Source organism: Myotis brandtii, unplaced genomic scaffold (assembly GCF_000412655.1).
Source record: "Myotis brandtii unplaced genomic scaffold, ASM41265v1 scaffold565, whole genome shotgun sequence".
Classification (NCBI taxonomy): domain Eukaryota; kingdom Metazoa; phylum Chordata; class Mammalia; order Chiroptera; family Vespertilionidae; genus Myotis; species Myotis brandtii.
This window is the reverse complement of record NW_005370105.1, coordinates 1,713,399-1,726,096: the sequence shown is the minus strand read 5'-3', so window position 1 is coordinate 1,726,096 and position 12,698 is coordinate 1,713,399. Positions and strand designations below refer to the sequence as shown.

Genomic DNA, 12,698 nt, shown 5'->3' with positions numbered 1-12,698 from the left:
ATCAATGATTCTCTCTCATCATTGATGTTTCTAGCTCTCTCTCCCTCTCCCTTCCTCTCTGAAATCAATAAATATATATTAAAAAAATAAAAATGAAAACAGGCAGCCATTGTGTTCACTAGTACAGTCCCCCCTATACCTGGACTGTGAGTTGGGGTGTAGATGATAGGAAAATGGGAATGGGAACAGAGGAGGGGGTGCCGGTGGGGAAAGGCCCTGCCGGTAGGTTCTGGGTTGAGGAGAAGAGGCAGGTGTCTGCTTCGTGCCTGGGGGCCAGGCAGCCATTGTGTTCACTAGTACAGTCCCCCCTATAACTGGACTGTGAGTTGGGGTGTAGATGATAGGAAAATAGGAATGGGAACAGAGGAGGGGGTGCCGGTAGGTTCTGGGTTAAGGAGAAGAGCCAGGTGTCTGCTTCGTGCCTGGGGGCTGCCCAGGACTGGGTGTGTGGTTTTTGTTAGTCCCGGGTTCACCCTTCTAGGCTCCATCCAGGACAGCTCGGCCCTTTCATCCGCCACTGTCCGTGGTGGCCATCGCCCTGCTTCAGACGCTGAATGCCCTGGTACTGGCCCAGAGGGCGGCACACGGGAACCAGCTTACCCTGGTTTGGGGTGGGGCGGCCTGGACTTGGGGTGAGAACTCTTGGGAGCACACCCACAGGTGTGTGGGCCGGCTTTGAGGGGACCGGCAGACATCCCTCGATTGAAGGAGATGCGTGGTTTTGTTCTCACTCTGAGACCTCGGACGTGAGCTTAGCCACACGGCTGGAAGGTGACAGCAGACTCAGAATCAGTCTTACCAGCCGATCGGTCGGTTGGTCGGTCGGTATTCCCCAAGAGCCAGCCCCGTGCTACGCAGGTTTTTAGAAACGATTCTCTCACTTCATCTTCCTCCACCTTTGGAGGCAAAATTAATGGTCATGTTTGGGTGGAGGCAGTAGGTCTACCTAAGGTCACAGAGTTAGGAGCTGGAGAGAACCAGACCTCTGAGTATTGCCTGTGCCCTACAGGTCCCGTGGATGTTGCGTGGAGCTGCCATCACGATTAATTTCCTTTGAATTTTCCTAGTGCATATGGTTCAATCCACGTGACTTAGAAACAAACGGTGCGACTCTGCTCGCCTGTAGAATTTAACCATGAGCAAATGGTTAAATGCCATAGTTCATCGTGTCTAAGACCCTTTCTTTGAGCATCTCTGAAATCAGTGACATCACAACTAAAATTGGCAGTATTTTTCTCTCTTAGGGGTGCCTGAGCTGATAGTGGTGTCTTCGTCAGTGCTGTCATAGGTGCAGGTTCATATGCAGGCCTTCTTCAACCTGTAGGAAGCTGCGGAGCCTCGTCCAAAGCAGTATCTGCTCATGTGTGCGCACACCAGCTGCTCTGGACACTGCAGTGGTTGAACCCTGTGACCTACTTGAGCCAATGTTTCATTCATGGCCACTTAAGGAGTCTCTGCCTTGTTTCGGGAATGCATAAACTTAGGATTGCACTGAAGTCAAAGCTAGTACCTGTAAGCAATGAATTTGATATTTTATTCAAATAAATATATCCTTTTTCTTTACTAGGAAGAAAATGCTCGAAAAAGAATCCTGTGTCCTTTAGATCCGAAACAGTAAGTACGGGGTCAGATAAGGGGTTTTTCTGTGCCGGAAACAGTAATTGTCACAAGTCTTACTTTAAATAATTTTCTCTTCAAATGTAGCACAGTCTACGAAGATCAATTAGCAAAGCATTTGAGGAAATGTAACTCAAGAGAGAAGCCCAAACCTGTAAGTAGCTGATCGGTAGAACTGAATGGTGGCCGTGTGCTGTGTGATGTTTTACAGACTCAGCAGGTTACAGATGTGAGCATTTAACTCTCGTCTCCGAGGCTTGAATGAGGTCACTGCGTTTGCATGTGTGAAGGCCAGCACTGTATCCGACAGAGTCCTCGTTCAGATAATAGAATTTTATGCAACCAGAGTGTAGTTCAGAGAGTGATTTCACAATGTGTTTATTCAAAAATATTTCCTTAGTGTCTCCTAGGGTTATTCCAATTAAATTGATCCCAAGGGGCTTGTTTGAAACTGGTAAGTAAGCTGTAAAGAACGGGTATCGTAATAAGGTCAACGGAAGGAGTGCACATGTGATAAGAACACACCCTTACGTAAAAATTAAAATTAAGTCCAAGAGACCAAGACAGGCTTCCCAGAGAGAATGATTATCTATTTTCATTAGTATTTTAGGTGGAAGAAATCAGACCTAAACTGTTGTGACATCGGTATCTTACCTCTGGTGTTGGTCATGCTTCCTGTCTGATCAGCAGCCATGGGTATAGTTGATGCTTTGTTTTTGCTTTAACGCCGTGAATAGAACTGACACAGCCTTCAGTCTGCACTGTAGTGAGGTTAAAACTCTTCATAGAAAATTACTGATGAATTTCTCTAGACAACAGATGTTCACAGAACCACTCACTAGGATAGAAGATCCGTGAACACAGAGGTCCTTGTTCTGTTCTCTCCTGTGGTGAATCCTCAGCACCCAAAGCTAATGAAGGGCCACAGTAGGTGCTCAGTAACTATGTAATGAAGGACCACAGTAGGTGCTCAGTGGCTGTGTAATGAATGACCACAGTAGGTGCTCAGTAACTATAATGAATGACCACACTAGGTGCTCTGTAACTGTGTAATGAATGACCACACTAGGTGCTCAGTAACTATAATGAAGGACGACAGTAGGTGCTCAGTAACTGTAATGAATGACCACACTAGGTGCGCTGTAACTGTGTAATGAATGACCACAGTAGGTGCTCAGTAACTAATGAAGGACCACAGTAGGTGCTCAGTAACTGTGTAATGAATGAATGGGTCAAAGGGAGGCACAGACGGGGGGAGAAGGGAAGGATCAGTTTTTCAGTTCAGTTTCTGTGAGCTCTTCACAATAACAGTATTTTTATGGTTTTGTTTTGGTTAAGGACTTCTTTATTCAAGATATTAATGCAGGCCTAAAAGACGAAACAGAAATACCTGAACAGTTAGTAAGTACTTGACTTTTTACTTTTAAACAGTATTTATAAGCTGTCTCCACGTTGAATAAGCTGCGTTCCAATTTTTGTTTGGAATAAGTTAATTTTTTAAAATTTAGAATGCATTTTCCTATAGAATTGATATTCTTAGTGATCAGCTCACCCCTCATTTTTTTGTATGTAGGTTCCAATTTCTTCTCTCCCTGAAGAGCAGTTGGAAATTTTAATTAAGAAGTTGAAAAAAGCAAGTGAGGGTAAGTCTGCCTAAAGTTGCGAGTTCAAGATTTTTAAGAACAGTTAGGTGGTACGTGAACCGGCACCACTGTGGTTGAAGGGTGTTCCTACCATTGTCCAGAGCCCTGTGGTTTCAGGTCTGGTTGCTTAAGCTCTTGTGCTTACATTTGGCACAGGTTTGAACTCTACACTTAAAGATCAAATTATGTCCCATCCAGCATTGCATGATGCCCTTAATGACCCTAACAATGGTGACTCTGCAACCAAACACCTGAAGCAGCAGGTATGTGTAGGCCACGCTGATCCTGAACATGGCCTCTGGTCTGTCAGAAGCTAACATTCCGTTCCTTCTAAACATAGCTACTAATGAGCTTTCACTCCGTGTGCCTTTCAGGGACAGAACCCTTCCCTTCTAATAAGTATGTGTAAACGTCTACTAAAATGTTCGGCCTGACTATGGGTCTGAGTACTGCGTGTTAAATATTTAAAAACAAAGCAAGAGAAAAAAATTTAAAGCCACACAGACATCTTCCTTGTGACCATGCCGCCTTCTGTAGACATTACCTTCTGCTATTTTTCCCACTTGAGCCAGATGTGTTTGCTCTCGTTTATAAAATAATCTCGTGAGGTTTGCAGGCTTCTATTTTAGGTAACATTGAGAAATTAAAGTTACTTGGTCCAAGAAGATGCTTTGTTGAGTTTGGAGCAGGAAAGGGGAAATTATCTCACTGGGTTGATATTGCCTTAAAAGATGCCGAAGAAGTTCACTTCATCCTCGTAGAGAAGGTGCCCACGAGGTTCAAGGTGAGCGACCACGGCCGCACACTGTGCGAGGATGGGCTTGCACTTCCTCGTAGACCAGAGGCATGTCTCTTAAAGAAGGGGGATTTTGCTCTGAATTTTGAAAACAAATAGAACTTGTTTATTTTCATAAAGCTTTTTCTTAAACATAGAAAAGCCATGGTTATAATAATGTTCTGTTTGTGCAGGTAGATGGCAAACACAGAAAGAAAAATTCAGTGTTTCAAAGACTTCAGATCGACATTCAACACCTGTGTTTGAGTGAGTTGCGTAACTTTCCGTTGTCTGCCATAAATCATAGACGTTTCCAACTCGGGTTGCTTGGAAGTCCAGCCACGCATGACGCACGTGAGGCGCGAGGGCGAGGCCTGGTCAGGCAGCTGCCACGCTGCTCGCTCACAACCGCCTGTGCTTCTCATCCAGCCGCTGCATCTTTGAGCCTCATTCCTAAACCACCAAGTGCGAATGTTTCGTTTGAGTCTCTCTCGGCCCTAAAATTCAAAGACTCTACTTAGTTCTCTGTTTGGGGAGGCACCGTAAGGCCTTATCCCACGAGGGGCTGACTTAGTTCTCCTCTCCTTTTATTTCAGACAGGATTCCCGTGCTGAGCAGGGAGAGGCTGCCTGTGGTAGGAATCGGAAAGCACCTGTGTGGCGCGGCGACAGGTAAGCCAGCACACCCATCACGTCTCCATGCTCTCGAGGTCCTAGCGCACGGCCCCGCCATTTCAGGGGTGTCTCCGTGTTCCCGTCACGTGGTCACAGCTTGGTGGTCTGCCCGGGAGCACTGCCCGTGGGAGAGCAGACAGGGCCTCCTGCTCAGCTGCTCATGGCCCCGAGTGAGATCAGATACAGGGCGCTCCTGCTCCCCGTCTTGAATGGTGTGCTTCTCCTCGGTGGCTCTTCCTTCCTGGTTCTCCCTCTGCGTCTTCCCTCCATCTCTCCTTTCAGCACTGGCACCTCCGCCAGCCTACACGGACGCCTGGCCTCTTCATTTCTTTCTTCGGCTTTTCTTGAGGTGGAAACCTCCGTGGCTTGTAAGTGTAGGGAGATGAGTTTGCTCCGTGCGAGGCATTTCCTCAGCCAGGGCAGGAGACCTGAAGTCAGTCCCAGGATTTGGACTGAAAGATTTTGCAAACTAGACCTTAAGCTTCGGACAGTTTTTCTGGGAAGTAGACTTTATGCAGAATAAATCATTCAAGAAAGTGAGACGATAATGAGAAAAGAGCAAATACGAACAAAGCTGACCATTCAGAAGAGATTGATCACTGGTGGGAAGCCAAGCAGGTTGGCTGCTTTTGGTTTGGGGTTTTAGAAGCCATAGTGCTCCCTCGAAGTGAAAGGACTCGTGGGGAAGACGCTGCCGTGGGGCCGTGGTTGTGTTTGCAGATCTGGCATTACGCTGTCTGGTTGAAACATACGGTGCCAGGCGTGAGGAGGGGAATGAAGAGCCTTCAGCCAAACGGATAAAGAACAATAAGGCAGACAAAGACCTGGACGCTGCGGCCGAGGACGGAGGTGAAGGAACCGTGGCGGAGGAGTGGAGCCCTGTGGCTGGCATTGTGGTCGCGCTGTGCTGTCACCACAGGTGCGATTGGAGACACTATGTGGGCAAAGACTATTTCAGGGCCCGGGGCCTGGGAGCCCTGGAGTTCCACTATTTCCAGCGCATGAGTAGCTGGGCGACGTGCGGGAGGCGGACAGCTGCTCTGGAGGCCTCCAGTGTCCCCAGGACAAGAGATGACGAGAGCGAGGACGGCGAGGAGCATGATGGCGGGGGACACAGAGGCCCTGAGGACCGCGCCGGGACTTTGCCCGGGTAAGTGACGAGGAACTGGACAGCTCTGGGGCGGGACTGTTCATCATCTCTGTTCTCAGACGAATGCTGCCAAAGTTCACTCATGAACATGTGTGTGGCTGTCAGCTCAAAGACTCACGTCTGCACTGTGGTCATAAGTGAAGCGTGTCTGGGAAGCATGGGACACAGCGCCCAGGGTCTGGCAGCTCACCGGCGGCTTCCAGTAAACAGGAGCCATAAAAGAGCTTGTTGTAAACTGACAAACGTGAGCGTTGCTGTGTGTGTTCTTCGCTGTAGGTTTCTCCCTGCGGAGGAGAAGGAGAGGCTGGGGCGCCTGTGTAAGCTGCTGATTGACCAGGGCCGCCTGGAGTACCTGCAGCGGCGGGGCTTCCGGGCCGCGCTGCAGCGCTACGCCGACCCGGGGGTGTCCCTGGAGAACGTGCTGCTCACGGCCTTACCCGCGCAGGCTCCACCAGCAGACGCGACTGCTTGACGGAGAAGAAACTGAACACCATCTGTCTTCCACCAAAAAACAAGGCCTTCTACATTGTATTTTTATATTCACAAAAATATCATTGATAGCAGGTAATGCGAACTTTAAAAAAACGTTGTGCCTCATTGAACTTTGGTACTAGCTTTGTTTTTTACTTGAGAAGAGTCCAGACTTGAGAGAATTTACCAAAGTCACTTCAGCAGGCGCCTGGGTCCCGTCAGCTGTCGGGGTCTGTAGAGGCGGGGGGCGTGGTCGCACAGTCGGCTGCGGCATCTGAAACACACAACAGGTCACCATGGGACTAGCACAGTCACTTTCTAGGTACATGAATTTTGGAATTCATTGTCCCTTGGTTTTATTTAGTCCTTTTTATTTCTCAAGTTCAAGGCGTAATAATCACTTGTCAGTTTCTAACGGGGCAGCCTGAGCATTGGCTTCTGTGTGGGTTTTTCTTTCCAAGCAGATCTGGAAAGAATAGTCAGTTTGCTCTTTTCCTTTGCAAACAGATCCAGAGCTATTCACAATCAACCAATAAATTCACCTTTAGATTTCCAAGGTGAGACCTGCGTTTATATATTCTCAGAATTTGTCCAAGCAAACTCCAAAACCGAAACGATGTTTTCCAGGGGAAGAAAAAAATATTTCGTTCTATTGGGTATTATACAGTTAGAACTTCCAAAAAGACACTGAGAAGCCCACTTCACAAATTAAGTCGAAATTTGCAAATAACTTCTGAAGTTAATTATCTCACATCTTTTAACAGGCTACTTTTACATGTATAATTACAAATATAAATGTGTTCTCTCTTGTTTGGGAAAAGAATTTGGAATGTAGTGAAAATTAGGTAGTGAAACCAAACACCTCACACTGAGGCCTCAGTTAACTCGTAAAGAGTTTCTATGCACAGCAATATTAAACCAGTCACATGGCGAGACTGGTATTTTCCACATCGCATCCTTGAGTGATTCTGCCTTTATTTGTAAACAAATGTGTTAATCATTGGTACGTTTGCCAAGACAAAGATTCAGAATTACTAGTTTTGGATTAATGATACTCTTAGGAAACTTTTTATAGGTCTGTGGTTACATGAATTGTAAATTAAACAGCCTATTTTTAATTCCTGACTTTTCTATTTTAGTTTAATCTCATGTTTTGTGAAACTGCGTGGGTTCAAATCCCAAGCCTACCACCTCTCAGCTGTGTGACCTTGGGCAAGCTACCTAATCTCTTTGTGCCTCAATTTCCTTTTAAAATGGGGGTGATGACAATAATAAAGCCTACCTCGCAAGGTTGTTGTGAACATCAGATGAGATTATGAATGTAAAATGCTTAGAATAGTCGGAGCACAGAGTAAGTACTCCATGAATATAACTGTTATAAATAGTGCTAGTTCATGAATCTCATCATTTTAATAAATAATAAGCAGACTTGGTTGTATTGACTGTTTAAGTTACAACCTTTTTCTCTTGTTATAAGTTGTATGCAAAATATTATTAAAGTAAGGTAGTTTGATTCTATTTTAAGTTAGTTACTCACGCGCCCCCCATTCAAGGAAATATAAATGAAGATAATACATCCTATATAATAAGAGAGGAATATGCTAATTAGCCATTATGCTCTGAGGCATAACGACCAAGTGCATCACAACCAGATCATGGATCAGCAGGAGGGTGGGCCAGCGAGGTACAAGCGGGTTGCGGAGAGCTACAGGAGGGGGCAGGGCAGCAAGCCATGAGGGGGGTGCAGGGGGGAGAGGGGAGCTACAGGAGGGTGGCAGTGAGCTACTGGCGTACAGATTCATGCGCAGGGCTACTAGTCATTCAGTAATTAACCTGATACACTGGGTCAGACAATGCTCATTTATGTCACACCATCCGTTTTGTACCATTCAACACCTCATGCCCAGAAATAAGTGATTATGCTATAGGAGGCACAATCACTTAAGTTTCATAAAACATTTACACACGCACGAGAATCACCGCACACACACGAGAATCACCAACACAGTCTTGTGGTCCATTTACATTTCCGACACGGGTACCCAGTTCTCTATGGGAAGTAACGATTGCCCTTCAGCATGCCAGCCGTAGGCCAATCGCAGCTTTCCCCGACCCTGTTCATTGCCCTTAGCATCCTGACCGACATGTGGGACGTGCCCCTAGCTGCTCCTCACCTGCGGAACCTGCAGGTTCAGCTGGTGGATGTTCCTCTCCCATAGATGCTTCTCTCCCTCTGCCTTCCTCTTGCTCTAAAATCAATAAAAACATGTTTTAAAAAGAGAAGAAATCCACAAAGGAGTTCATGAACGTAAACACTCCTCCACCAGAAGGAATACGGAACCTGCGTGAAGCACCAGTCGCATACCTGCTTGTCTCCGGGACTCCTGGATGTAGGTGCGCATGAACTGGAGGCCGAATAATTCCTGCTCCTCCTCCTCCTCGGTGCTCTCAGGGGGGGGAAGGGTCACTTCCAGTCTCAGCGGGTTGTCTCTGAAGTTGACAAACCTAGCAGAGTGCCAGAAACCAGGGCTTATAGGTGCCGTGGGAGTGTGCACTTCCCTGGAGACATAGCAACGATGATAGTATAAGCCAGCGGTTGCCAGCCTTTCGGACCTCCTGGACCCGCAGTGGTCCACGGACCACCGGTTGGCGACCGCTGTTCTAAACAACTCTTTCCAGCTGGTCCCAATGACAGCATCTTGGTGAGCTGTGACATAGCCCAAGAATCTTTACGTTTCTTTCTTGAAGAAAAAAATACTAGCTAGAGACAACTTATTTCCAGAGCTCGTAAAAGTAACTGCTAGTCCTGGGGGGTGTGACTCGGTTGGGCGCCCTTCAGTGCACGAAAGGTCACGGGTTCCATTGGTCAGGGCTCATGCCCAGAGTGAGCACTCCTCCCAGTAGAGGGCGTGCAGGAGGCAGCTGATGGATGTTTCTCTCATCAATCTTTCCCTCTTCTTTCCCTCTCCCTCTCTAAGATCAATAAAAACATTTTAAAATAAATAAAAGCAAGCAACTGTTAGCAGCACGGACTTAATGTGGAGCAGTGGGACTTCCCAGGGCATTCCTAATGCATCTCAAACACACGGAGGCTCCGACCTGACAATGGGGTTATGTCCCGATGGACCCACTGTAGCTTGAAAGTCAGCCGAAAATGCATGTAATTCCCCGAAGCTCCTGCACAGGATAGCTTCACCTGGCCTACCTGACACACGCTCAGAACACTCCCATTCGCCTGCACTTGAGCCAGGCCATCTAACAGAAAGCCTGCTTTATCTGTACAATGAGCGCAATAAACTTAAAATATGCGTATTTTATAGACTTGTTTGTGTCTTTTTATCATTGTAACTTCACCATCTGGTACAGACCTTGGTAGTCGCTGCACGTGTGAATGAATGAATGAATGGTTTTGTTACAGACGTGGGATTTGGCATGAATTCTCATGTCTGATGTTCACTGCCAAGAAGTTAAATTTTGGGAGGAAGATACCAAAGGAGTTTTAATAGTAATGAACTTAGGCGATTTCATGAAAACGTCATCAACAGAGGACATTCCTTGCCTGGCCATGTGCTCAGTGGTTGAGCATTGACCCAGAACCAAGAGATCTTGGTTCAATTCCGGGTCAGGGCACATGCCTGGGTTGTGGGCTTGATCCCCAGAACGGGGCGTGCAGGAGGCAGACGATTGATGATGTTTCTCATCGATGTTACTCTCTCTCCCTCTTCCTTCCTCTCTCTTTAAAAGTCAATAAAAACATATTTAAAAAAAATGCCGAAACCGGTTTGGCTCAGTGGATAGAGTGTTGGCCTTCGGACTGAAAGGTCCCATTATATGCATCGGTCAGGGGCATGTACCTTGGTTGCGGGCACATCCCCAGTGGGGGGTGTGCAGGAGGCGGGCACATCCCCAGTGGGGGGTGTGCAGGAGGCAGCTGGTCGATGTTTCTCTCTCATCGATGTTTCTAACTCTCTATCTCTCTCCCTTCCTCTCTGTAAAAAATCAATAAAATATATTTTTAAAAAAACATATTAAAAAATATAGGACATTCCTTGAGGCTGATAAATCCCAGCACGGCTTTAGTTTTATGGACTCGGTATTATATGCATCCGATTTGTAAATTAAAGTTTCAAAGTTGGACACGTCTTTGAAATGCGTGTACTCATCTGAAGGAGAACTCAGATGTGTAGTGATTCCTCTGTGTGGCTGTGTTCCGCAGCCAGAGGAGTGTGTCAGTCTGGTGTGGAGAACCTTTACCTCAGGCTGGGCATCTCGCCCATGCACGCCGGGATGTCTTGCAGTTTGTTGTTGCAGAGAACGAGCGTGCCCAGGTTTTTCAAGCTGCTGATGGACTCGGGCAAGCAGGCGATTTCATTCCGCTGCAGCCACAACGTGTGCAGACTCTGCATCCTGAAGAATTAAAAGAGGTTTCTGCGATGAGTCCATCACACACAATATGGACACCCTGGTTCTTAGGAACTTAACAAAGAAATGTCACCTTCTCTAGCATCTCCACTAGCCAGCATACTGATCGAGTGAACTCACCTCACCTCACCTGCTTATAAGGGAACGGCATTGGGGACTTCATCCCTACGGGGCAGTGTCATGGTGCAGAAGTGGAAATGAGATCAGTGTATTCTAGACTTCTTCACTGCTCTCATAGAATTTCTTAAAGAAGGGCTGCTGTAAATGGGATCGAATCCGAATCAACGAAAATCAGAAATTACTAATGTGCTCAGCGGGCAAAGGAAGTGTGCACGTGGTTAACACCATGGAGTCGGGCCAGGCGGCCTGGGTTCAAGTCCCGGATCGCACACTTACTGTGACCTTGAGCAGTCTGGCTTCCTCGTCCACTCCTAAAGTGCACAGAAGTGTCCGGCATGCACCACGCAATGTTGTCACCATTGCGGCATGTTCTCGTCACATTGCGGAAGCCAGGTAGCCAGTTTTGCTATTTTACTTTCTTTTCTTTTTTTGGAGTAAATGAAACTCTTCTATTAAATGGTAGCACAGTTAGAACTAGATGTATCTACTGTGCTTATGCTTGGGGTCCCCTTCATTTTATTTGTTATTTCTTATCCTAGGTTACTTCAGCATGTGCGTTGGTAGCATTAAAAGTTGTTTGCTTGCCTGGTCGGTGTGGCTCAGTGGTTGAGTATCAACCAATGAACAAGGAAGTCACTGATCAATGCCCGGTCAGGGCATGCAGGAGGCAGCCGATCCGTGACTCTCTCTCCTCACTGATGTTTCTCTCTCTCTCCCCCTCCTTCCTCCCTGAACTCAGTGTGGAATAGAAGCTGTTTGCCTTACCTCTCTATGGCATCGGGGAGCTGCTCGAGTTGGTTGCTCCCCAGGTCCAGCCACTCAAGGGCAGGCATGCTCAGCACGGCGGGGGGGATGGCGGTGAAGCTGTTCATGCTCAGGTCCAGGTGGGTGAGCTTCGTCAGGCGGCCGAGCTGAGGAGGCAAGCGAGGGTCCCAAAATGAGGGAACGAGCTGGACACGCCCATGGCGAGGGAGCTCCGTTACAGCGAGGAAAGCTCCCATAGGCGTGGGCTCGATGTCCTCATCGTGGAAATCAAAGTAAACCTAAGTGACCTCCAGCATGAAGCACTCTCCCACGGAAGCTCATCTGCTCCCAGAAAAGTCTCTCCCGAAGAGACCCAGTCCCAGGCCTCGCAGACCGGCCGGGAGGGACTTCTTTCCTTTCTCACAGTAGACATGCTTTCCTTTCGTCCAGGAGCAGAGATTGGTAGGGAAAAGCTCAAATTCAAAATTATCTTTAATGGGACCCTCTCCTTTGTGCCGATGCTCTACATATGGTACCTCAGGCATAGAATTTACCGTTTAGTCATTCCACATTTTTATTTATTTATTTTTAAAAATATTTTTATAGATTTCAGAGAGGAAGGAAGAGGAGAGAGAAATAGAAACATCAATGATGAGAGAGAATCATGGATCAGCTGCCTCCTGCACGCCCCTCACCGGGGATCGAGCCTGCAACCCGGGCATGTGCCCTGCCTGGGAATCGAACCGAGACCTCCTGGTTCATGGGTCGACGCTCGACCACTGAGCCACTCCGACCAGGCAAGCAAACAACTTGTAATGCTACCAACAGGCGTGAAGTCCTCTAGGATAAGAAATGTTCCATCTAGTAATTGGTGTTTCTCCAGCTTTCAAGTTTAAGCCATGAATAAAACACTTCATCAAAATCTGTCATCAGACTTTTACGATTTTTAAACAGCTTAGAACAGAGTATAAAGAAATTGTTTTTACATCAGCATAAATATGTTTGTGTTACCTGGCGGGTGTGGCTCGGTGGTTGAGTGTCAACCTATGAACCAGGAGGTCAGGGTTCGATTCCTGGTCAGG

The 12,698-nt window shown here is 47.1% G+C and overlaps 2 protein-coding genes across 4 annotated transcripts in view; one reads left to right on the top strand and one right to left on the bottom strand.

The window, feature by feature from the left end:
• TRMT13 (tRNA methyltransferase 13 homolog (S. cerevisiae)) overlaps positions 1–7,848 on the top strand; it is an 8,761-nt gene extending 913 nt beyond the window's left edge. The window contains exons 2-11 of one of the 2 annotated variants that reach the window (XM_005878547.2): positions 1,568–1,614; positions 1,705–1,771; positions 2,956–3,018; positions 3,191–3,260; positions 3,417–3,523; positions 3,877–4,044; positions 4,230–4,302; positions 4,632–4,706; positions 5,430–5,859; positions 6,136–7,848. In XM_005878547.2, the coding sequence (XP_005878609.1) occupies positions 1,568–1,614; positions 1,705–1,771; positions 2,956–3,018; positions 3,191–3,260; positions 3,417–3,523; positions 3,877–4,044; positions 4,230–4,302; positions 4,632–4,706; positions 5,430–5,859; positions 6,136–6,331 (1,296 nt within the window). In that variant the 3' untranslated portion in view covers positions 6,332–7,848. The remainder of the gene's footprint in view (positions 1–1,567; positions 1,615–1,704; positions 1,772–2,955; positions 3,019–3,190; positions 3,261–3,416; positions 3,524–3,876; positions 4,045–4,229; positions 4,303–4,631; positions 4,707–5,429; positions 5,860–6,135) is intronic. The other variant, XM_014549661.1, reaches the window with a different exon arrangement.
• The window catches only part of LRRC39 (leucine rich repeat containing 39), a 15,141-nt gene continuing 8,814 nt past the window's right edge, over positions 6,372–12,698 (bottom strand). For both annotated transcript variants that reach the window (XM_014549662.1, XM_014549663.1), the window contains exons 6-10: positions 11,638–11,783; positions 10,585–10,737; positions 8,696–8,835; positions 8,505–8,579; positions 6,372–6,604 (exon numbers count right to left, since the gene is read on the bottom strand). In XM_014549662.1, the coding sequence (XP_014405148.1) occupies positions 6,549–6,604; positions 8,505–8,579; positions 8,696–8,835; positions 10,585–10,737; positions 11,638–11,783 (570 nt within the window). In that variant the 3' untranslated portion in view covers positions 6,372–6,548. The remainder of the gene's footprint in view (positions 6,605–8,504; positions 8,580–8,695; positions 8,836–10,584; positions 10,738–11,637; positions 11,784–12,698) is intronic.